Source organism: Oscarella lobularis, chromosome 16, assembly GCF_947507565.1.
Source record: "Oscarella lobularis chromosome 16, ooOscLobu1.1, whole genome shotgun sequence".
Classification (NCBI taxonomy): domain Eukaryota; kingdom Metazoa; phylum Porifera; class Homoscleromorpha; order Homosclerophorida; family Oscarellidae; genus Oscarella; species Oscarella lobularis.
The window spans coordinates 76,879-101,080 of NC_089190.1; the positions used below are offsets into that span (position 1 = coordinate 76,879).

The 24,202-nt window shown below is 44.0% G+C and overlaps 4 protein-coding genes and 1 long non-coding RNA gene across 29 annotated transcripts; 1 reads left to right on the forward strand and 4 right to left on the reverse strand.

The window, feature by feature from the left end:
• Positions 1-593: 593 nt before the first annotated feature.
• On the reverse strand, positions 594-4,683 carry LOC136196550 (sacsin-like). Of its 21 annotated transcripts, none has more exons than XM_065986131.1 (14): positions 4,599-4,682; positions 4,501-4,547; positions 4,341-4,438; positions 4,155-4,275; positions 3,895-3,931; positions 3,762-3,777; positions 3,697-3,718; positions 3,569-3,637; positions 3,462-3,490; positions 3,327-3,404; positions 3,258-3,275; positions 3,086-3,205; positions 2,763-3,033; positions 594-2,703 (listed from the first exon to the last, which is right to left on the reverse strand). In XM_065986131.1, the coding sequence occupies exons 8-13, from the start codon at positions 3,605-3,607 to the stop codon at positions 2,997-2,999; spliced, it is 321 nt and encodes a 106-aa protein (XP_065842203.1). In that variant the 5' UTR covers positions 3,608-3,637; positions 3,697-3,718; positions 3,762-3,777; positions 3,895-3,931; positions 4,155-4,275; positions 4,341-4,438; positions 4,501-4,547; positions 4,599-4,682; the 3' UTR covers positions 594-2,703; positions 2,763-2,996. The 21 variants fall into 21 exon arrangements, 16 of the variants coding, with proteins under 16 accessions (XP_065842203.1, XP_065842201.1, XP_065842198.1 ...); XM_065986129.1 differs by having other exon boundaries at positions 3,871-3,931; XM_065986126.1 differs by having other exon boundaries at positions 3,762-3,801; positions 3,871-3,931.
• A 403-nt stretch (positions 4,684-5,086) lies between these two features.
• On the reverse strand, positions 5,087-8,740 carry LOC136196864 (uncharacterized). Its single transcript, XM_065986525.1, has 5 exons — positions 8,605-8,740; positions 8,493-8,549; positions 8,112-8,429; positions 7,989-8,063; positions 5,087-7,940 (listed from the first exon to the last, which is right to left on the reverse strand). The coding sequence occupies exons 1-5, from the start codon at positions 8,738-8,740 to the stop codon at positions 5,494-5,496; spliced, it is 3,033 nt and encodes a 1,010-aa protein (XP_065842597.1). The 3' UTR covers positions 5,087-5,493.
• A 621-nt stretch (positions 8,741-9,361) lies between these two features.
• On the reverse strand, positions 9,362-14,675 carry LOC136196866 (sacsin-like). Its single transcript, XM_065986526.1, has 2 exons — positions 14,481-14,675; positions 9,362-14,425 (listed from the first exon to the last, which is right to left on the reverse strand). Exons 1-2 carry the CDS (start codon positions 14,673-14,675, stop codon positions 9,362-9,364), a joined length of 5,259 nt encoding a protein of 1,752 aa, XP_065842598.1.
• LOC136196504 (sacsin-like) lies at positions 14,418-21,224 on the reverse strand. 4 transcript variants are annotated; one of them, XM_065986062.1, is made up of 9 exons: positions 21,142-21,224; positions 21,014-21,085; positions 20,847-20,963; positions 20,660-20,787; positions 20,569-20,600; positions 19,839-20,077; positions 19,341-19,438; positions 19,028-19,292; positions 14,418-18,978 (listed from the first exon to the last, which is right to left on the reverse strand). In XM_065986062.1, exons 6-9 carry the CDS (start codon positions 19,843-19,845, stop codon positions 14,948-14,950), a joined length of 4,401 nt encoding a protein of 1,466 aa, XP_065842134.1. In that variant the 5' UTR covers positions 19,846-20,077; positions 20,569-20,600; positions 20,660-20,787; positions 20,847-20,963; positions 21,014-21,085; positions 21,142-21,224; the 3' UTR covers positions 14,418-14,947. The 4 variants fall into 4 exon arrangements, with proteins under 4 accessions (XP_065842134.1, XP_065842132.1, XP_065842135.1 ...); XM_065986060.1 differs by having other exon boundaries at positions 20,847-20,960; positions 21,014-21,088; XM_065986063.1 differs by having other exon boundaries at positions 21,014-21,088.
• Positions 21,192-22,932, forward strand: LOC136196505 (uncharacterized). Of its 2 annotated transcripts, XR_010672223.1 has the most exons (4): positions 21,192-21,322; positions 21,375-21,552; positions 22,288-22,375; positions 22,423-22,932. It is a non-coding gene; the product is annotated as an uncharacterized lncRNA (long non-coding RNA). The 2 variants fall into 2 exon arrangements; XR_010672222.1 differs by having other exon boundaries at positions 21,375-22,375.
• The last annotated feature ends 1,270 nt before the right edge of the window (positions 22,933-24,202 follow it).

The window sequence follows — 24,202 nt, forward strand, 5'->3', positions numbered from 1 at the left end:
GGTCCAGTTACGACTGTCGTAACAATAGCCACTGCCGACATTCCTACGCTAAGGTCACGTGAACGTCCGATGCGCTGCGTCCGATAATTTTTTTCGCGTCCCTGCTCTGTGGTATTTCTTTTTCCGGTAATGACGAGCCCGTGTCCGATGCGTTGAGAAAAGCGTGTGCTGCTGTCGACGGAACAAATCTGGACGAAATGTTTTTTGACATCGGCGACGACGATCTTTATGACATTTGTTAAAAGTCGAAAGGCATCGTCGCTCGTCGATTTAATTAAAGCGCTGAAGTTTTGGAAGAAGCGAGCAGACGCGCCAAAAGTAAGCCTACTTATTGAAAATACATGAACAACTGTGTCTACGTAACTAGACTGTCTTTTTAAGAATTTCTTTGTTTTTTTGGTAGTTAGCTGGCTGGCTGCTGGCTGGCTGGCTGGCTGGCTGGCTGGCTGGCTGGCTGGCTGGCTGGCTGGCTGGCTGGCTGGCTGGCTGGCTGGCTGGCTGGCTGGCTGGCTGGCTGGCTGGCTGGCTGGCTGGCTGGCTGGCTGGCTGGCTGGCTGGCTGGCTGGCTGGCTGGCTGGCTGGCGTCTTTTTATTATCTTTGTTTAGTTAGACGCTTCGAACGCAATTCAATTGAACAAAACCACAAAACAAAAATTGTAAAATTCCATTCAAGCCAAACTAAAACCAAAAGACAATAAACTATTGGGATACTCTCAAAAAAGAGACAAACAATTAAAAACTGTCACAGCACATAGATATTGACACTAAATAATTATTCATCCATATCAGAGTACGACATTGAATGAAGTGCACACACGTAAGTAATTAGAGGTGCGGATTACGCTACACAACAGTTGATTGGACAATATTCTCGGCACAAGTCAAGGCTTTCTGAGCTTGATCTTGAGTAAAGGAAAGCGCGGGAACAGCATTTAAGGAATCTGGGTAACGGGTGTTGATATAATAGCAGTTCAGCTGAAGGACGCTCTCCTGGACAGTGGACTGCGCCGATTGGGGAACGTAATCAAGAGCAGACAAAAACCACGTCAGATTATGGCTAAACCTTTGATTAGAATAAATTCCTTTTTCCACAAGCAACACTCCCTTGAGAGCTTTCTCGGCGCATTCGTGACAAAGAAAACAAACGAGAGCAAAATTACCATTGGCTTTCTCAATTTGCACTTCGTATAGCTCTCGAGCAGCAAGCAAATCAGCCTCGGCTTGACAGCGGAACAATTTTCCCATCTCCGGCTGCGGAGAAAACGTTGGCCTCGGAAAGGATGGAAAAGAATCGTTGTCGTCGTCATCGTCGTCGACATCGTTCGAAGAAGTGCCTTCACGAGAGGCTGCCCTCCTGGTATGTCGCGAAGGGAAGCTTCTTGCATGAGAATCCCACTGGCGAAAGGTGGGATGCGAACCTTCGCTGGTTCCTTCAGGGACAAACACTTCGATTTGACTTCTTAAAAACGCGAATATTTCGCTCGCGTCGACATCGTCGCATTTATCCGGATGCCATTTGAGGTACAATCGCCTCAGCGCTTTTCGACGATCCACTTCCGGAAGCGACCGTATTTCTTCAAGTTGTTTCACGAGTTCTGCACGTTTCTCATCAAAAGACCTTTTTTCCCGTGAACCAAGTCTTGAACCTTCAGAGGATGCCAAATCTCTGCATAAATTATCAGCTCGCCTCCTAAATTTGTGTAAATCTAAACAGTCAACTTCGATTGGTTCATCCTTTCCAATATCGATAATGTAGCGCGGACGGCTCAACAAAAGACAATCATCTCCAATCACGTCGTCCTCTCTATTAAACAATTTATTGATGATTTGAGCGTATATTAGTTTGCTCTCAGAGATTTCATATGCAACCCATTCGTTTATTTCAAAATTCAAGTTGATATCCTGAATGATGTGTTTCATGTGCACTGGATTCACTTCCCCACCGCAAACCACTTTCAAAAAACGCGATTCGTTTTTCAGTTCAAGCGCCTGACCCGAAGAATCAAAAAAAATTCCAAGGCTTTGTAAATAAACGGGTATTTCTGACGGACTGTCCAAAGTGAGCATGCCCATAACTGTAGCGCTGTCTATATAAGAGGGGCATTGTAGAAGACTCAAAAGGCAATTCGTAATTCTGATGCGAACAGCAACAGCTGCCGCGGAAAAACTATCTTCAACAGCTGATTCCGTAATGTAGAGCACAGCTTCGTTGTCCGTTTCCGAAATTTCAAGGTAAACATCGCCCTTTTCCGATGTTTCTTTGACTTCCTCTCCATTAGCGAACAAAACAAGAGACGTTGAGAACGACTGGACACACCTAATTTCGAGTTTAGTGCTAATAGTTTTCAAACCTTTTTCCAAAGAGGAAGGAATCTTGTTACTTCTGCTTTTGTGAACAAATAAGCTTTTAATCCCAAGAACAAAATGAGGAGAAGTAATCAAGAAGCGCAGTCTTTCAGTAGAAGTAAGATGCTGTTCACTCAACGAAACAACCGTACTGTCTTTCCTAATGACAGAACCAAAGAGAGACGAAGCTTTTGCCGGCCGAAGACTCTCTGGCAACAAGTCAACCGTTTTTTCGTGAAGAGATGACAAATTGCACGTAGTCAGGTCAATGAGAAAAGGGCGCTCAAGAAGACTGACGAAGGATTCATGTTGAACATTGTCAAGAAAAACCAAATCGCTGGAAAGCGTCAGCCCGCCCTGCCGATTCAAAAAGTACAAAGGCTTCAAAGCGACGCTAAGTGATTCGAGGTTTTCACCTTGGCCTTGATTGGAGTCGAGCAGACGAAAGAGCCACTCTGTAGCGGTCTGTGCTTTTATAAAATCATTCGCATCGTTGAGCTCCGACGGCGATTGCGACATGCCATTCTCATGATATATATCTTCAAGCACCCGAGCGCAATGAAATGGCCTAGCCTCGGTGTCTACACCAAGTCGCCGAAGGAGGTCTACGTGCATTCCATACACGTCCGGTAATTCGTAAAAATATGGATTTAGATGTAGTAGTTCTTTTGGAGACCTTCGCACGACCTGAAGTGAATTAGCAAAAGTCTTTTTTTCTTTGATGAAAATAAATTTCAACCTGCAGAGCTTCTTTACGGCATTAACGTTTGCATCAAAGCAACGTTCGAAAATTGAGGTGTCTCTGAGATTTGACGTAACTGATAAGTCTGGAAAGGTGCCTTTGTGCCTAAAGGTATCACTGAAATATTGCAGAGTGCACAGAATGATTTGCTGAATTTCTTCTAACTCACACATCCAAAGATTTTTTCCTATATCAATCAATGAGATTACCAACTACTCTCCAAAACTCGCTCACCTACAACTGCCTACTTTTCCTCCACTCCTGGCGAAGTAGCACCGGGTGAACTTGACACAGAACTCCCTTGTGTCCCCAAAGCCTATAAAAGATTAATGATAAATCGTCATACTACAATTCCCTACACCTATGAACATACCCCCAATATCCCACGGCGTCTCCCGCCCCCTAAAACAAACAAAAGTTTCTCACAAGTCTATCACACGCAGAGCGATCTTTCAAACAAAACGCATTCCCTGTGATGACCTTCATGGACACACACCACTCCAAAGTAAACCACTGCATCCGAACATCTTCTAATAAGAACAAATATTCCTATAGAACAAAAATTGAAAATTCGAATGAGAACAAGACCTAAATTCTTCACAAATTACCTTCACTTCCTATATAGGTCTCCTAGATGACATTAGACAGTATGTTCACAACCCGTCTTTTATACCTTTAAACACTCGCCCCTAGAAGATGAAAATATATCAATCCTACAAAAAGCATAAAATAAGAGATGAAATCTCCAAAATCTTCATTTTAATCACAGAACGTAAACACACCTTTGCTGAGTAACTAGGGTTTACTCTTTTTCACCGTTTCACTCCACTGACGCTCAATAATCTGAAAAGAAATCCATTGATGAACACCCTGCTTACGACTGCCCACGAACCCAAAATGGACTATCGACCACCTACAAAACATGTATAGTTCGGCCTATAGTTCACCAAAAAGAACTCTTTTCGAAAGCGTAAAGCGTGCAAAGAGGGTCCTCACTGCACTCGCTCCCAAAACACCATCGCGGATATCATAAACCGCCCAAACGGACCCCAAACGGGTGTCTTACGTTCATTCAAACTGATTCGAGCCTTCCACGCCTTCGTTTCTGTCCTCCGTCGCCAAAAACAGAAGTCTTTCTGGTTGCTTAGCGCGCGGCTACGAGCACGGATTGTTTTGAGCATCATAACCTTAACACGAATTTCCAAGAAAAATATTTCACTGTTTCAGAGAAAACTCGTAGATAGAAATGTACCGGTTCTATTAGGTTTGTCAAAAAAACTTTGTTCCTAATTAATTAATTAGAAAATGCTTTTGGAGTGGAGAGGGAACAGAAGTTGTCTTTCAGCTCTGCTACCGGTAATAAAAACAATATGAGGCGATTGTTGCATCGACGACTTGCATGCATGTATTACCACGACGTTCGTGTAGCTCCATATCTTTGCATTTGGTGTACCTAGACCTAAGCATATGCCAGAGGAGACTTCTCCCGTCGATGCAGGCATTTGCCTACCTTCTCTCTTCAATTCCGATAGGTAGAAGAAGACGTACACTCACGGCTGATGCTCATTTCTCTGTCTTTCTTGGAGAGGCTGCGTTGGTCACGTGACGATTGGCTATTGGTTATGCTTGACGTCATCGAATCCTTTGTTTTGTTATAGACCATGCGCTGCAGCTCTGGAAATTATAGCATCAAAAATTTACAAATTCTTGTTTACTACCAGCTAGAATTTGTCAATTTTTGATGCGTATGGACAGAATTTGACATACAGCAAACGTCGGACCCCGTTATAGTGATGTAAATCACGGGGTCAGACGTTTCCGGTAGGTTAAATTTTTTACATACTTTACACTTGAGTAATAACCAAGCCCCGGTTAATCGTTACTGTAGTTTCAAGCGACAAAAACCTCCCCGACCTATTAATTATAATAAATCTGTGCCGCGTTGAGGTTTCAATGCTACCAATCTTGCTTCTTCGCTAGATAGATGTTTTGCTCCTCTATTAGTTACTAAAAATTCTAAACCCACAACTGTGCTGTGTCACGACAGGTTGGCGAATAATCGTCAAAGGCCACTTTTGGCAAAGGTGCAGACCTGATTTCTTTAGAGTCGAAATTGCGAAAATCCGGCCACGCACAAGAAGATGAAACCGACTCAGACGCCACCGTTCGAGTGCTGCCAGGACCACTTTCCGAAGACTCTGCCTGAATTCTCGCAGATGCCGGTACAGGCAAAAAGCAATTTTCAAAGGATCCTTTTGCGTCTTCTCCAGTAAAACGGCGTACTGAACACTCGTCAGAATGGGACTCGGCACGAGCCACTTCATCTGTTTCCGATTCAGAAGCATCGGAGTCTGAATCAAAGGCGTATTCGTAAGAAACGAGCACGTCGTTTCTTTCCCTATCGACTATATCAAAATACAGGAAAGAATTGCCAAAAAGAAGACTTGCAGTTGATTTATAAGGATGATGAGCGTCAAGATCTGATACAATTTCAGAAACAATGCTGTTGGTGTCGGATAATACCCAATGTCGCCGCTACGAGTCAAAAACAGTTTCGCCGATTCAGGAAAAGTGTCTCCGAGTTGTGTCATAACAGTAGATTCTTCTTTTAGGCATGCCCTTGTTATTGCAAGAAACGCCGTCTTTTCCTCGAGAAGGGACAAGGAAATTTCGTTGAAAGACTCCTCCGCCGAGTTTAGCAAGTTTACAACTTTCTGCGCCGGTAACCCTAAAGAATGTTTCTCCTGAAGCGCTAGTAACAAAAGAGCTTTTCCGTTAGCCAAGTGAATACAATCTGAAAGATAGTCATCGGAGAGATGGCTGTCTCCTAGGGTAAGTTTAGATTTCGTCAAAGAAGAAATACAAGACCCCAAGTTTGTGCGGATCCATTGCCTTGCTTTGACGTAAAGTTGCAACACTCGAGACAGCCCCAAAGCATAGTGTAGGGCCGATGAGCGCGTTTTCTTCCGGCCATTCAATTTCTCCTGCGTTTCTTCTCCAGGCCAATAAACTTTCTCCTCTTCCTTGAGAAGTTTCTCGTACGACTCTGTGGCTGAGTCATAGTCTCCCATCCGAAAATAAGTATCCGCAATCCACATGAGAATGAAGCACCTAAGACAGTCATCCTTCCCCAACCGCTCTAAACAACTCATAAAACAAGTTTTGGCTGTTTCAAAATGAGTACGAACTGCGTTTCCTAAATCAGTTGCCAAATCAAAACGGGCACAAGCTTTCACACCCAGCCGGTAGTGAGCTTTACCAAGAATCAGCTGCGAAGAAAAAGTTTCCTCAATCGCTTTTTCTAGCAAACTAACTGCTTTTTTGTACAAGCCTTTGGCCATCAAAAACTCGGCACGTGACGTTCTCCATTGCTGAATCACATTTTTGGGCAAAACTTCTTCACTGACAATAGACTGTAAATATTTTTCGACTCTCGCCAAATCTCCTCTCTCAAAGCGCTCTTGCTTCAACAAGACTTGCGCGAAGAAGACCGAAAAGCAAAAAGACTCATTAGGTTTCTCAGAGCATTGAGCAGATTTCAGACAATTTTTGCAAAATTTCCGAAGAACGTCTATCGAAATTAAGTCAAGCAACGCCCTTCGCGCCTCTTCAGATTGACAAATAAACAAAGCAAAACTGTAAGATTTACCAAGAAGTATGTCTGCTGGCGTGTGAAAAAAATCCAAAAGCCTTTTATAGTTTCTAATACCTTTGAATTTCTCACTTCCCAGTCTTTCGCGGCTGCGATTCTTCGAGAGACGCTTAACTACCTTCTGAAGATGCTCGAAATACCTCCTTTTGGCATCTTCGACGCAATTCAGGGTAGCCTCGCTAGACTGACCATCATTCTGTTCAATCGAATCACAGTCATCTAAAGTCAATAGATATTGACGGAAGTATCGAGGAATTTTGTAGCGCTGATCACTGTCCTGAGTCAAAAGACCCCAGCTTCTTAGAAGATTTAGAACAGAAACAGTGTCACTTCTCTGTAAAACGCCTTTAAACGCAAACGCTTCAGAAAATGAACCAGAAATAGCTGACAGACTAAGGAGAGCCGTTTTCAAATTTTCCGGCAATAGTTTCCAACGCCTACTAAAGCATTGCTTCAAGTCTTGCAGGCCTGCATCGAACCTGCTGCAAAATTGTTGAAACAAAGTATAGTTGGACGAAAGATCGCCTAGAAAGCGTGCTATTTTATTTTCCAAAGGAATCGATTCATCTTGCCCCGCTAACCCGACGGCTTGAAGAACATAGGGAATTCCATCGCAACGAACGGCTAACTTGCGCATGGCTTGCTGATTATTTTGCGAAAGATCAGGAAGGTGTTTCTTGCCATTTGTAAAATGCAGCGTCAACAAACGTGCTCCTTCTTCCTCTTCAAGCCAGTCGACTTTGACAGACTTGGTTGTCAGTGAAACTGAAGCACAAGGTGGAAACTCCTTGTGCAACGCTACTACAACAGTAAATCGCTTGCCAAGGTTGTCCATCAGCTCCTCAAGCACTTGTTTAAACTGGATTTCTTTACCTTCCAAATGTTCGTCGAAGCCGTCAAGAAAAACCGTACAATGATTCAACTTGAAACGGCTGACGTGCGACGAAACAAGCTGAGACAAAGCCGAGATAGCTGGCAGTTTCTTAGGTTTCAAGGATAGAGCATTCGCAGAACCGTAGATAAGGTGGACTCTTTGAAGAACTGCATGCCCAGCGGTGCTGGTACCACATCCCGGCGGCCCCCAAAGACAGCAAAGAGCAACTTTTTCCTTAATGCATCTAATGACACACTCTATGACGCCCTGCCGGTCGCAATAATGGAACGGTAGATTGAAAAGATGGTCAGACGGTGCGAGTGAATCTAATCAAGAGAGAATGACTCAAATAGAAGGGATCACGGATAACTCACGTGAGCTCTGAATTGATTGAGCTGGCATTACTGCTGGCCCAATAGAGCGATCTCTACGTGAAGGATAACGACGAGCTAGAAAATCAGGATATAAAGGGAACTTCTAAAAGAAAGCCTTCTTACGTTTCCTTTGTCTCATTAAATCAATATTTTCAACGAACCTAGGTCCAAGTATCTCTGACGCTGCCGCTTTCATGCCCTCATCAAGCAAAGCAAGGCAAAGATGACATGCATTAGCTTCACTAGCTGAGTTCTCCCGCCACTTGTCCAACATCGCCTCCGCTTGACGTCGGGCATTTCCTTGGTGATCGTTCTTGATAGTTTCAATCTCGTAATAATCAAACGGCTTAGGCTTCAGCCTCCTCGCGACGTGATCCCACATTGGAGCAATTCTTATCGAAAGATCGTTAATAAGTTCTCCAGTGATCTGGGGCCCCTTTTCTAGCGAAGTAAAGGCGAGCGTGAGCAAACACACGGTGATGTTATTAACAATATGCATTATACCCCAGAGCTGCAGCTGTTGAGCTCCGGACTCGCCCACAGGCGATTCGATGCAGTCTTCTGGAAATACGACATCGAAGGTGGAAGTTTCATCAAAAAGAGTTCTAGTAAACACCTTGGAGAGACGTTGGCGCCGCCGAACGATCGTCATACGGGAACAGAATAAGCTCTGCAGACAGAGACTCCGTAGAACTTCGTCTAGCATCGTCTACCGGCGAAGGAACTCCGAAGCTGTTTATTCCAGTAGACATCTCGAGTTCCCGTATTCGACAATGTGCAAATGCACGTGCTCACACTGAACGATAGTTTCACATCATCAAATAATAAATCTCTGAAATTGGAAAGCGGCAAGAATTCGACGCGCTCCAGTCGTTCCTCAACGCGCGAGAGCCGATTGGATGCGTCGCCCTATCAAAGCCCGGCTCTCATCTCTCGTCAGTCGAATGCTCTTCTACGATGGCCTAAAGTAAGCCTAAAGGTGTGTCTTGTCGTAGTTAGATTCATGCACGCGGGCGATGTTCACAGCGACGGCGGCGAGCAAAAGTCTCGTGGCCCGCGCTGTGCTGAACCCTCAAAAGGGGCCTCACCTTTTGTCTCATTGTCCTTACGAACGTGCTGCTTTGAGAAAAAGACTGCAGGCAATGCAATACACATTTTTTAGGCAGCGAGGAAAATTTCGGAGAAAACACGAAATTAAACATGGCTTCCGGGAAGCACCTATAACGCTTACACACAAAGACTGTACAAAAATGACACTAATAGTAATGAAAAAACCATAAAGGTATAAGGTATAATAGCAAAACAAACAGTAATTAATAATGACGAGGCTTTACAAACACTCATGGTTACACGCGCTCTAATTAAACTGCAAGCTAAACAGAAGAGAATTTCACACCCATGCCAGCATTAATTTCCTTTACAATAGTCTCGGCACTCTCTAAGGCCTTGTGAGCGTTATCCCGCTTATAGAAAAGTGCAGGTACATCACGTAAGGCATCAGGGTAACGAGTGTAGATGTAATAGCTGTTCAACTCAAGTATGCATTCCTTGACGGTAATCATAGCCGACTCAGAAAAATAAACGCAAGAAAGGGCAGGCATAAATGTGCGTAAATCGTGGCTTCTATTTTGCCTAGAATCGAGGCCTTTCTTCAGAAGCAAAACACCTATAAGAACTTTTTCGGCGCATTCGTGGCAAAGAAAGCACACGACAGCAAAATTACCATTTTCCTTTTTGACTTGCACTTCATATTGTTCTCGAGCAGCGAGTAAATCAGCCTCGGCTTGACGGTAGAACATCCTCCCTATTTCCGGTTGCGGAGAACAAGTCGAACATGGAAAAGATAGAATATAATCGTCGTCGCTATCAAAGTGCAGAGAAGCACCACTACCAGAGGCTATCATTTCTTTAGCTTGCAAAGAATGACCATGAAAACGTAAATGAGAAACGATAGAACGACAACTCCCTTGGGCTCTTCTTGACTTCATGTCTAATTCGCGAAATGCAATTTCTGATCCTTCATCACTTAATGAAGGGAGTTGTGCGTCAAAAATCGCTGATTCCTGAAGATTAGGTCCCTGACGATTAGGTCTTGACTCAATAGCGGGTGCAAAATCCTGAGGTGCCTTTGTGGCTCGCCTCATAAATTTGTATAGAGTCGAACTTTCAACTTCGACTATTTCTTCCAGACCAGTGTTAATGTAGTACGAAAGATCTTCGTCTCCCTTCTTTACCACTGCAGTGATGACTTGAGCGTGAATTGCTTTCTTCTCGGAAATCTTATATATAGCCCATTCACCGTCTTCAAAGTTATTTTCCTGCACAATGTGTTTCATGTGAATTTCATTCACTTCTCGTCCGAGAAAAACTTCTAGGCGACGAGATTCGTTTTGGAGTGCACGCTCACGACCGGAGGTACTGAAAACAATGCCAAATTTTTTCAAGTAAAGTGGTATTTCAGACGGACTGCTCAAAGTGAGCATGCCAACAATGGAGGCGGTGTCTATATCAGTTGAACATCGAAGAAGATGGGTAAGGCACTTCGTGATCTTGATCTGAAAAGTAATACCTGCTGCAGAATAATTATCTTCAAAGGCAGATTCAGTTAGGTAGAGAACGGCTTTTTTGCCCTTTTCTGATATATCAAGGTAAACATCTCCATCTTCGGATGTTTTGTCGACTTCAACCTTATCAGCACACCGAACAAGGCAAGTTGAAAAAGAATGCAAGCATCTAATTTCAAGTTCAGTGCTAATCGTTGCTAGACCGGCTTCAAAATAAGACGGAAGCTTGCTATTTCGGCTTTTGTGGACGAATATGCTTTTAATTCCCAAAACGAAATGTTGGGAAGTAATCAAGGCCTGTAGTCGTTTTGCAGAAGTTAGATGTTGTTCATTCATCGAAGGAACCATGTTGTCGCTCTTAATGCGAGAAACATAAAGAGATGAAGCATTCCTAGGTCGAAGACATTCTGGCAACAAGTCAACCGTTTTTTCTTGAAGAAACGACAAGTTGCACGTAGCGAGGTCAATAAGAAAAGAATGATCAAGTGTCTCAATGTACTCTTCGTACTGAATGTTGTCGAGGAAGAATAAATTGCTTGAAATTTCCAACCCACGCCTTCGGTTCATTAAAAACAAAGGACTTAAAGTGTCACTAAGTGATTTGTCCCAATTTCTCTCTTGATTACATTCGAGAAGACGAAAAAGGAACTCAATAGCCAATTTTGCTTTAAAAACGTCATTGGGATCTTTGAGTGCAGAATTCGATTCGCCATTCTGAAGATATATGTCTTCAAGCACGCGAGCGCAATGAAATGGTCTAGCCTCGACATCAACACCGAAACAACGAAGAAGCTTAGTGTGCATTCCATAAACATCCGGTAATTCGTAGAAATACGGATGCAGATGAAGCAGCTCTTTTGGAGACCTTCGCACGACCTTTAGGGGATTGACCATCGTGTTTGTCTCCTTCATGAAAATAAAATTTAGCTTGAAAATCTTCTTTACGTCCCTAATGCTTGCAGTATCTTTGAAACAAAAACAACCTTTAAAAATCGAAAGATCTCGGAGATTCGAAGAAGCTGACAAAACCGGGGAGGCCAGCCATCTCAGATTATCCCGCAAATATTGCAAAAAGTCCAGAGTGATTTTCTGCATTTCGTCTGAAACATTTTCATCGACTTTTCCATGAGTAGACGCTTCTTTATAACCTTCGACGTAACATTGGACGTTATCAACGACTTGTGACAGAGACGGAGAAGGCGCAATAGAAATGTTCGGTTTCGTTTGACGACAGTTGGTCCATTTCGGTGCCAAAGAGCGCGAAGTCCAACAAAGCCGCTCGTTTGCCTCAGAATATTTAACCGCAAGTTTGAAGCTTGTAATTGTAGCAGAGAATTGTTCAGAAATAGCAGCCAAAGTTTTTCTAATTTTTGCTGCAGGCAAACACTTTAATGACGAGTAACTTCTTCTAACCCAGTCTTCGTAGTTATTACTGATCAAATGATGAAACAAACACTTGGATTTCTCTTTCCATCCTAAAGGAAGTACAGAAGAACGTTTCCCATTTGTTTCAAGACGTTGAGCTAGTTCTAAAAGCAAATCCGGAGGAGCAACTTTCCGCAAGCCAAATTTTCGAAGAAATTCTAGCCATTCCGCTTCGTCTTCCTCCGTGTCCGTAATTTTGGGTGGAAAGTACTTGGCATCCAGTATTAACGAAAAGAGCTCAACGTCTGGATCATAAAAACTATTTACACAACAAAGTTCGCCATCCATCGAGAAACATGGAGTTTGCGAAAGACTTTCGAGTAACTTGGGAACTCCCGAAAAAGACTTTAAGGTCAGCAGATGTTTCATTCGATCGTCATCTGAAAGCAAGTTAAACTTTGGAAGTATGAATTCGACATAGGCTTCAACTAGAGTCTTGTCAGTCACTTCCAAGCATTTATAAAGAGAAGATAATTCTGGTTGACTCTTCAGAAAAGCCGTTTCCTTAGAATCCATCCAAATTTTTGAACCCCTTAAAAGCAATCCTTTCGGTAAACAAACGCACTTTTTGTCGGATATAGGAAGGAAAGAACCGGTAGCGCTCTCAAACAGTGAAATAGCGCGAAGCTCATCTAAAGATGACTTGGGAAAACAAGAGTTGATACGTAAATTGAAGTATTTTAAAAGACACAGAGATACAGATGGTTTCATCCTGTCACGGCAAAAGCACATTGAATCTGTAGTAAGGTACCGAAGAGCCTTTATAACCCTTTGAGGAGAATCCAATGTGACTAACCGCGATTCAACCAGGGCATCAACGGCTTTCACACCAACAAGTTTACTTCGAAGCAGTGGCATTCCAATCTGCTTCATGGCTTCTTGAGCTGGATGAGGAGAATGAGAATCAGTGACATGCAAAACCGTATAGCCAAGCTCAACGGGAACAAGAACCGACCGAGAGCCACTGGTAGCCGGAATAACCGGATGAACACTAAAACAAGAAATCGCTTCGTGGAAAGAACAGCAAGCCATCCCTTCCGTTGTAATATAATTCCAAAACTTGGTTATCCAATCGTCTGGCAAAGGCAGCATCGCTTCTAGGGTATATTTTCGAAGCACATTCAAAGGAAACAAGCCTGTAGTGTTCAGTCTGGCGACAAACGCAGACGGTGAGATCACACAAATCGTCTGAGCAGCATTAGCGATTTTGCTATAGGAGAAATGGTTAAATGTCGAATCACGGATGTGGGGGTGCACAAAACGATCAAGACTAGTCGGCAAGAGTTCTAGAAAGCGAGAAAGGTAGATAGGACGCTTCTCCGAAAAAAGATTCAATCGTTCGTCTCCTGTGACCAAAAGAGGTAGTCCCTTCAGTTTCTTCAGAGAAAGCGATTTGCCTTCTTGGGAAAAAAACAGAAAGTTTAGAAGTAAGCTAACGACTACCGGAGATTTAAAGAGCGTAGTCTTGATTTCACCAAGTGTAAACTTACGGGGACATAATGACCACTCATAGTGATAAAGAAAGCTGCAGACTGACTCAGGAGTTGCCATTTCAACTCCAGAATCACCAACGCTTTGCAAAGACGAAAATATTCTTTGAGTTGTTGTGACAACTGGAAGTCCGAGAAACAGAAGGAGTCCTTTAAGGACAACAGCGCCAGATTCTCCAAGGCGACGCTTAACGGCTTCCTGGGACCAATAAAGAGTTCTATTAAAACGAACGCCTTGCCGTTCCACTGGTCCAATAGAATACCATCTCAATGAAGGCTTCAAAGAAAAATTAGTGTTTATAATGGAAGCAGCATCAACAGCAGCTCTATCCTGACTACTGAACTGATAGTACAGCTTTTTTCCGGAGTAGGAGGCGAGATCACTCAGCAGTTTTTGCTCGAACGACAGAAGGCAATCTACATAAGCGAGAACGTGCGATCGTGACTTTGTAAGAAACTCGTAAAATTTGCGAGACAATCGACTCCAGTACGAACTGTTGTTGTCTTTGACGACAGGAAAGAGAGAGTGAAACCATGCAAGTCGTCTGCCAAAATCGGAATCGCCCTTGCGCTCAGGATTGACATAGCGCTTGGCTTCTTCGAGAAAGGCAGCGTAAGCTGGAACAACACAGTAATCAATAAGATGCTCGTTCCAAGCCTGTTTCGGGTTGCACGTCCTTGCTGAAGAGCTGTCACGGAAAAGATCACGACGAGACGAGTCGAGAGCAAAATGGCCGTTAACGTAGACCGGCAATGGTATTTTACCCGGCAGTGGTAAGAAACAGTAAGGATTGCAGTCATACTTAATTTCAATCTCAAAAACGGACGCTGCAACGCCAGCTCGAGGAAGTACGGCTTCTTCTGAATAATCTCGAATTTCCCCCGCCACATAGCGACTGATTACCAATCGATTGAAGCACAAGGCAACATTGTTTTGAGATATAGCCTTTCTTATTTTCTAAAATCGTCATTTCGTAAGCGACTTGAAACCATGGAATTCGGAATGTTTCTACGTCTTTGGCAGCGGCAATTTTTTTAAACATTTCTCCGCGCTTCAGTGTCGAAGTTGAGTCCAATTCGGCGCAAACCGAGAATTTCTCTGTTCGTTCTTCATCATCAACAATCGAAAGTTTGATCGTCCTCAATGAATTCAGGAAGAGCAGCAGTTTAGAAGAAATTTCAGCAAACTCTTCCAAAAGGATATTCATTTCATCACAACTTACTCCCTTTTTGCGTATTGGCTCAGCCGGGCTGTACTCGGTATGTCTCAGCGGAAATCGAAAGAGCGTGGCACCAGAAAGTTCATCAGCAGAAAAGACGGAATAATAGGCGTCTTTTACATCAGAAAAATTTTCCCAAAACCCTTCGTTCAAATAAAATTTCCGGCCAGGCTTGTTGATTGACGAACCAGGAATGAACCTGCATAAAGGATCAAGGACACAAAATACCTTATTGTCGGAGATAAAAGAAGGACAATCCGTTAGATGGTAAACAGCGTTGAACCCAATTCCAAATTGACCGGTTTTGGCAGCATCGTCCTTTTACTGCCAAGTCCCAAATTTTGAATTCCCAATAAATCATCTTCTGAAAAAGGACGGTCATTGTAGACCAGCAATGCCGGACCTTGCAAGTGCTTCCAACCGTCGCCAAACACTGTCCTAGTGGGATGATTTCGTTTGTCATAAACAATGTGAAGAACAGACGCTCCAGCGTCGTCAGCGTTCTGAACAAGCTCCTTCAGTATCTGAACACCCCATGGGTAGGCTCCGATAATATTTGCCAAACGACGTGCCAGCGGCTCTTGCTGTCCAAACTCTTCTCCAAACTCAACAGTGTGGTCGTCAAGACACCTCTTTGTATCTTTGTATTCGGACAGAGCCAGTCGACTGCTGAGAAAAGGAATCCGCAGTTTCAAAGCCGTTTCGCGCGTGATGCTTCCGTGAATAAGATTGCAGTCGGTCACGTCACTATTATTGCTCTCCGTATCGAAATAAATAACATCTGCACACGGAAGTAATCGTAGGTTAAGAAGATTTTTAACCGGAACAAGTATCTTGCCAAGTAATGTTGCAGAAACTTTATCGGCGTTTTTAGCAAACCAATCAACAATTCCAACGGCTACTGCTAAATCGCGGGCGACTTCTTCTGCTAACGCTTTGCCTTCGTCGTGATATATCTTTATTTCAGCAAGGACGTTCAGCAAGACAGATTGACTAAATTCAGATTTTATACCAAGAGCAGATTGAATCTTAGGAGAAGACAAATGAGAATAACCACCTTGACAAATAGAGAACAGCCAAGGCTTTAAAGAACGAATATCAAAGCAAGAAACGGCAAGGCGATTAGCGGAAACAAATCCTACGTCGTCACTGATCCAAATAAAGTCAGAATCCGAAAACTGTCTAGTAATAGCGTCTTCCAGAGAGGCCAGAGAGCAGTACTGAGGCAAAAGGGAAAGCAACGTTCTCATCATTTGGCCAAATTGCACCCCGCAACTCTCTTTTTCAGATTTGTATTTCTCCATCGCCTTCAACCAGTGTTCGAGAACGCTATCCAAAGTCACTTGACGAAGTGCAAGTAAATTAAGGAGGATCTCGTCTTGAACAAAGCCTCCCTTTAAAATGAATTCAGTGCTGCCAACAAGAAAAGACAACTTCTCAAGAGAAAGTCCACTGCTGGTAAGGGCACAGACGGTTTTAGAAGGAAGAGCTGTTGTACAGCAGCCACTCTTCCATGGCAAAGTAGAAGGATAATAACAAGAAGCACTGAACTCAACCGGACACCACTTAATCCCTTCCAACAACTCAGCGACAGTCGAGGAATTTGCTTTACCAAACGCTGAAAACACTGGTTCAGAAAGCCTCTTTCTTACCCACAAAGTTCTATCTTTACAGACGAAAAGACTAAGCAGCGCTTCGCCTTTTTCCGCGTCCCCCGCTGAAGCTTCACGAGCTATTTCGACAATTTCCAAACCTGAAATTGACTCCAAGGACCGAAAACATACGATACGAGAGAGAAGACGACCATAATTTTTGGAGAGTGCAAAGGGTCCTTCGGGAAAAACCGGCTTGTCACGAAAAAGCTTCAACACTAGAGGAGAAGACGGCACGAAAAGTTCTGACGGTTTCTTTATGGTTCCGTCTGCCACTGGAATAAAGCTGAGCTTGTTTAAGCGCTTGCGCACGACGTCGGGAAGGGGATGATGATTATCTAGATTGTCCAGAAGATACTTCACTACCGATATTATGTAGTCCATTCCGTACGTTTCCATATCAGGAAAAACAAATTCAGTAAACATCTCTTCGAAACTCAACTGTCGATGAAAAGACGACAGATTACGTAGGACAGTCGATTCTTCATGATTCGGAAAAGAAAGTAAAGGACGCATTAGTGAAAGATTCTTTACCGACTCTGGAACAGACTCCCGAAACATTTGCAAACTTGAATAATCAGGTGAATTATAAAGGCGAAAAAGAGGCATTGAAAGCAATGCTGACTCCATTGCTGACGTGAGAGAAACGTTGCGAATCACGCAAGAAAGGAAGGATAGCACTTCTTGACTCTGAATCGCCGTCCAATTGTGAAAAGAGGAAACCAAGAGGGGAACCTGACAAATACAATGCAACACCTTATCCTGGGTCCACACGTACTTCGTCAATTCGTAATTCGAAGAAATATAATCAGGGCAGTCCTGTAAAACAACGCATCCGGCGCTTCTGAAAGTGGACGCAACATTCCGTGACATTGGCGAAGCTGAAACGTGTCCAGCAAAGATAACGTTTCCTTTACGGACGAGCTTCGCTACAGATGTGAAGTTGTCACAAGGTAGGACAAAGTAGCCAACAAATTCATCATATTTATTATGAGCACCAAGCCATCCCCACACATCCTGCATCCACTGACGGCTAGGTTGGTATGACCATGGAAGAGTCGACTTCTTCTCTTGCAATGGCCAGTAACTAGTTAAAATTCTTTTGAGTAGCGACAACACGTGCCGATGTTCAAGTTTCACAAGCGACAGCGCTTTGCGACATTGATGCGACGTTAGTTTTGAGAACAGGTCTCCTCTCAAAGCGCAGTGCAAGAATATGTTTTCCATTCCTGGGAAAAGAGATAACGGGATCTCTTTGTTTTCTATGAAGACTTTCTTTGGCGATGTCGACAACTCAAACTCAACAAAAGACTCGTCGTTGACTGGCAGCAAAAACAGTCCGACTAAATCGGCGTAGTCTTCATCTTTCAAAACAAACGCAAGAAGGCTAAGCTTTCTCTCGCGACTGAGGTCAACATAGTTGTGAGAACTTTTCTTCAGCAAGGAACGAAGAAGGTCTGAGTTAAACGATTTGTAGCAAGCTTTAGCGCGATACAGACACGCAAGAACATTTCTTGGAGGCAGAACTACAGGCTCTCGAATTCGCATCATTTCCTCGTAGGCAACTCTTTCGTCTGCATTTAACTCTGACGATTCATTTACTACAGCTTCTGCAAGAGAAATCCACGAACCATTGCCGCAGTCTGTCCAAAAGACTTCTTTGCGCAGTAAAGTAGGTAAGAAACGATTAAGAACGTCTTTCCAATGAACTTTAACGTCCGACGGCTCCGGCCAGGCTCGGTAAACGGTACAGTGATCCAAAGAAAGACAAATCGCCTTAGAAATTAACGCCTCATATGCCGGACCTACAAGGTGTTCAAGCAGTAAGCTATTCCACTTGACAGCCTTATCAGTAGGACTATCTTTAGCAGGCCATTTGAGACTTCTTCTGTTATCAGCAACGCTGAATGACCCGTGAACATGCACAGGTAAACCCGTCTGGCTATCTTCACTAGGAGGAAGAGGCAAAAAGCAAAACATTCGACCCGGATCTGCTGCCTGGGCGGTCAAGGGTGGGAGTGAGAGTGCAATGCCAATCCACGGCAGTTGATGCAGCTCTTCGCCAAGTTCCACAACGTCGGAATGCTCCTTTGAGATGTGATGCGCAATTAGCCATTTCTGGCTAGAGATAACTTGGGAGTCGTCTCGACATGTCACAACTGCTTGAAAAGCCTCTTCCACTAAAACTTCTCCACTATTAACGCTGACATTGATACGTTTTCTCGCGTTAAGCACATCTTGGCGCGTCTGTTCGTCTATACAGACGCTAAAAATCTCTACAGGTGACTCACTTCCTGGCCGCCAGTCCCAGAGCTTGATTGATGCAACGGATTTAAGAAAGAGGAGCACGAGATGGGCGTCTTCTTTAAAAGAGTCAAATAAAATACTGCGAATCGTTTCTGGAGAGTGAAAGCTTTTGCTCAAAAGAGATGCGTCTCCATCCCTTCTCAAAGGAAATCGAAAAAGAGTTGCTTCGTACGATGGAGCGGTCATATTGCAGCCCAATACGTTGTACGGAGCGAACTGGTCCACGTGCGTTGCAGCATCGGAGAAGGTGCATCCTTTGCCGCCGTCTTTCAGGTACTTCTTCTGAGGATCAATGAATCCGATTTTGTTGCCACTTACTACACTGGGCAAATCTAGAAAGAAGTTCAATATAATTTTGTTCATTAATAAAAGTTTTCCCACCTGTGAGATGATAAACAGAATTGAAACCAATCCCAAAACGACCCACTTTCATAGGATCCTTCTTCTTTTCGCTTTGGTAAAGCTTTTGTATGCTCTTCCAGTCACTCGGCTGGAAAACGGCGTTGTTTTGAGCGTAAAGCGCCGGACCTTGAAAGTGCGCCATTTCTCGGTTGATCAGAGTGTCTCTGCCATATGCGTCCGGTCTGGAATCCAAAAGAAACTGCACTTCGGTAGCTCCAGCGTCATCCGCATTTTGAACGAGCTCCTGTTTAGATTTTCGTATTAGTTGAGCCATTCCGAAGATTCTCCGTACCTTCAGTATCTGCCCTCCATCTGGATATTTTTCAAGTATTACTTCAATCTGCTTCCACAGAGGTGGACTAGTCAGGTAAAAATCCCAGTCCTCAGCATCTGAAAAACAATTCAAGTTGGCTTTACGACCCACAAAACACAACGAAAGATAATCTAAAAATCTTCGCGACAACGGAGCGTTGCGGGACTAAGTTTGTAACTTTAATTTAGAATTAAATGAAAGAGGATTTTAATTACAACCGCCGCGCGACGGTGTGGGACAATATTTTCTCCTCGACAGAGGGGCGTGACTTTAGACGCTCGCGTGAGACGAGAGAAAATGCCCTTTCTGCGAGAGAGACAAAGCCAAGTGAAGTAAAAAACAACAGCTAGCAACAAAGAAGAACTGTCCGCGTTCCCAAAAACGGACCTAGCTCGATCGCGGGCTCGATCGGTCTCGATCAGACGAGATGCGAAGACAGAAAGGACAAAAAAAAACAAAACACAAGTCAGACCGTACCAGACATCGAAGATTCACTTGATGGTGATAGCAGGAAAGTCTTTTTTGTCTCGCTCTGCCTCGTGTTACGCTTAATTGAAAATGGGCGTGCGCGGTGATGCAACACTCACGTGAGATCCGTAATCATCTCACGACTAAACGAGCCGTTTCGATAGAGACCAGCGTGCAGTAATTATTTGCGCGCTGCACGCGATAAAATTTGTTCAATTTCATACATCTTGGGTAGATGTCAAAAAATTCTATGAAAACGAATGTCTAAAAATATTCGCTCCTCGATCGATCGTCTCCCAATTATATAACACTGATCGTGTGAAAAGTATAGGGATTCAGGAGAAAACCGCAAAGGCTATACAACCCGTTCTATTGCATAAATACAGTGAGAGGCTTGTTGTCCAAGCCATGTCTTTATGTCTTTCATGCTTTGGAGACGTCAACATTTCGTCTTCATAACACTTGGAAAGCACTATTCAATTCAAAAACGAGCAACTACGCTACCGAGATTTTGCATTTAGAAGTCGAAGTACTACGATCTAACACGAGCAAAATTCACGTGCTCTAGAGTGGATCCGTGCGAGCTCGTTCAAAACTCGTTTTCACGCGTGATTCACACAAACGATTTCGTTGAAAGTAAGAATTGGGTAAATGATTTCAAAACATTCACGCGCAAGATATGCCTACTCCGTACTGGTATAAATTTGGTAATTAGCCAACTTCGACGAAAAGAATTTACCTTTATTGTTTCCATTATTTTCAAACGACTCCCTATTCTCATTCGACATTAGAGGAGTCAAATTATTATATGGTTGAATCGTAGATATTACTATTATATGGAGTAACGTCGATCTATGTGCTCGACATCGTTCGATGACGCGATAAAGGGACTATAGGTGAGGCCCCCTTTGAGGGTTCAGTACCACCCGGGCCACGAGACTTTTGCTCGACGAGGCCGCTGTGAACATCGCCCGAACGTATGAATCTAATCACGACAAGACACACCTTTAGGCTTACTTATGCTCGTAGGAAGAGAGCATTCGATCAACGAGGAAGGAGAGCTGGGCCTCGATAGAGCGACTCATCCAATCGGCTCTGGCGAATTAGGGAATGACTGGAACGCGTCGAACGCTACTTCCAAGAGAAGGCCATCATAGTAGCTTTAAAAGAAAAAATTGTCTTACGAGCGCAAGCCTCTCGTTCTCTTTTGAAACGCGAAAAACTGCTGCTGAGTCCCCGACGGGGGCCTCACTTTTCTTCTAACAAAACAGCATCGAGGAAAAAGCACTTTGTAAAACGAGTCCACCGTCACCGAAAGGCGTCGTTGAAAGAAAAGATGCAGTAAAAGCACTTTCTCGTAAACTGTAACCCGGATGCTTCACGAAAGACGAAGATTCGATTGGCTCGTGCGCTCTCCTGGGCGCCCTCCTGGGCACGGACCACACTCGAACGTCATCGAATTAAAGCGCCTTTATCGTGTTATGATATGAACGGTCTGCGGGCTATCGTGGAAGCGAAATATACGTTGCGAAGCGATTTATGTAGAAACGACGCTGTGTTTGGCCGGGAACGCAGTGTAAATATTTTCTTTGTGCTATTGCGGTCGAACTTTCGAGAGAAAATTCTCTTCGGGATCGAGAAAGACATCAAATTGCTCTCTTTTTTGGAGCAAGAAGCGCGCGACATACGTAAAATTTGACTACGAAGATTCTCTCTCTTAGAGGTACGTTGAGTTGCTCCTTAAGTGACTCTGTGCGTTGTGTGACTGATCTGTCTTGTGACGAATCAAGCCTCCTACTGCTATTTTGAGCACGAGGGCGGGGTCGTGGCCAGAAGCGAAGCCGATGGCTGGATCCCGCCCGAGTGCTCTAAATAGCGTATCCAACGAGCATTAGTAGTGGTGTACTTATCTTATATGATGGGACGCGATTCCGAGCCCATCAGAAGCGCGAATCAAACGCTATTCTGCTACTTTAACCAAGATGAATGTTATATTAGCTGGAAGAGTGGCATCACCCAGATATACCACTCTAATGAGCGCTCCTGATTGGCTCGCAATCACGTGCTATTATATAATTCCAAGGAATTAACTTGGGTTAGGACACAAAACAGAGGAAATGGCTTTCTTATTCCGTAATCACGCGGCACATGAATGCAGCATATTAAAACGAGATAATTAAACTTTGTATTCCCAGCGAACAATCATATTGCTCACTTCTCGCAAACGCAAAGAATCTCTTTCTTGAAATGAAGTTATTTCCTTCCTCGTTTATTTTCTGACTCTCCATAAACGTCCTTCAGGACGGTGTGTTTACCAGGCATACCGTTAACATCCTTTATTGCCAGACTCGCGTGCATGCTTATTAGAGTATGACGGAAATGATTTGTTAGAACTTACACACACATATACAGTATATATATATATATCTGTGTTGAAACTACTGATCTTGCATTCAAGCGATCAAGCAACGGAGAAAGCATGCGTCCTCTTCTGGTGCTAATTTGGCTTCTTTTTGCTCAGTGCTGCAGTGCTTATTATTATACCGGTAAGCGGAAGACGACAACTATTCACCAGAGAACTTTATTCCTGCAGATAATGATCGCTCGTGCCGTTACGTGTATACGGGTTTGAAGCAAATGGGCAGTGGAAAGGCAGTGGGCGGAGGATATGCGGCGTCCGCGATGGGGGGCGTGTTGGACCGTACTCCTCAGTGCGTGCTCAATAGCGTGAACTTGCCCCACGGCTTTAACCACGCCGCCGTCCTCTTCAAAGGAATAGCGCACCACCTTCCGGGCGGCAACCCCCCCAGGTATGAGAGCAGCGACAACAACATACGGGGGTATAAAACAATCAATGAGGGCAAAAGCGAGGCGACTCCAAGAGAAATTAGGGGTTTTATCGAACATTACGGAAGAGATTACAGCTATTTTGGCCCAGGAGCAAGAAATTGTCAAGATTTCGCTAAAAAGCTGGTCGATTTCTTGGTAAAAGAACGTCCCTGCCATATGGTGAGATAAGCAACATCTCAACTGATGATTTTGTTCTGTCCAATGCACGTCTTTTATTGTTTTTGTTTTGTTCGTTCTTCATGTCATGTCTTCAATGTATTGCTCTTGCCAGAACTACAGTAGCGTCACCGCAGGGCCCTCTCCATACAACGTCTAAATTTATATAAGCTGGCGCGTTCAATTATAAATGCCGCTTTAGGAGAGTTTAATTCCAAGAAAAAACAGTATGAATGGGAGTGAACAGCTTCTGTACGTTACATTTTCTATCCGGGTAAAGGAGAAATTAGAGACGGGACGGTATGAAACAGATTTTTTCGGCGAGCAACCTCTTTCGGCAACTAGGCCCTGGCCAAACAAAAAGAGATGTCAATGCGGCGTTCTAACAAACACATACCTAAATCATTCTCAAACACGCATGTGAAATATATGAGTTCGCGGAGTGAGGGGCGGGTAAAGCGGAAGTAGTAAGCGTCACGCATTCACAAACCGACGTTGGAACGGACGGCCGTTCTCCGAGATGACGACGCGTATCTAGGCGTCCCATAGCTCGTTCAAAAACTCCATCATTGGGCAATAAGAAGATTAGTTGCTCGTTTTATTTGGTTTATTTGTTTAGGCGCGATTGCGGTCTCAGTGAAAGATGTGGCGTATAAATTACGGAACACATTTACTAGATCCAAGCGTTCAAAGATCATCGAAAGGTGACTGCATACCTTCTACCGGGCGTGCTAAAAACGCGAGACAGCCGCAATTTAGTCCACCTATTTCGCACACCTTTCAGAGAGCGCGCGTTCGATCGTTCATTCACAATGAAGACCATAGGCTAATCAACTCCTTTCTAGAGATCAAGAGACAAATCTTACGCTAGTAAAACCCGCACGAGCCGAAGATTTGAGGCAGGCACGTTATTCCATAATCTACTATGTACATAATAATAATTGATTTAGTATATCCGTCCACTAAGTCCACGCCCACACTAATTGGGGCCCCAACGGGAGTGCAAGCCTGCATGGTCGACGAAACGCTCTGGCCTTCGTTTCTCTTCGCAAAACAGGAAAAAAGAAGGGAAGAAATAGATAAAAGGCAACGCGAGTGCCTCTGATGAAGGATGCTAAAAGGCGAGTGGATGCAGGTGTGCCGCGTGCCACTACGGCCACGTCCAAAACTCGAAAAGGCGTTTGAGAGTAGAAACAGGCTCGCGCGACCAGCGTCGAGGCTCTGATGCCGTTTTTTCGCCTAGAAAACGTGCAAGAAAACGACCGCGGCCTATACAGTGCATGCAATCCGGAAAAGGAAATAGGACGTTTCTCTTACCAATTCACCAATGTGTATCCATTTCACAGCAGCAAGCGTGTTGCAGGCGC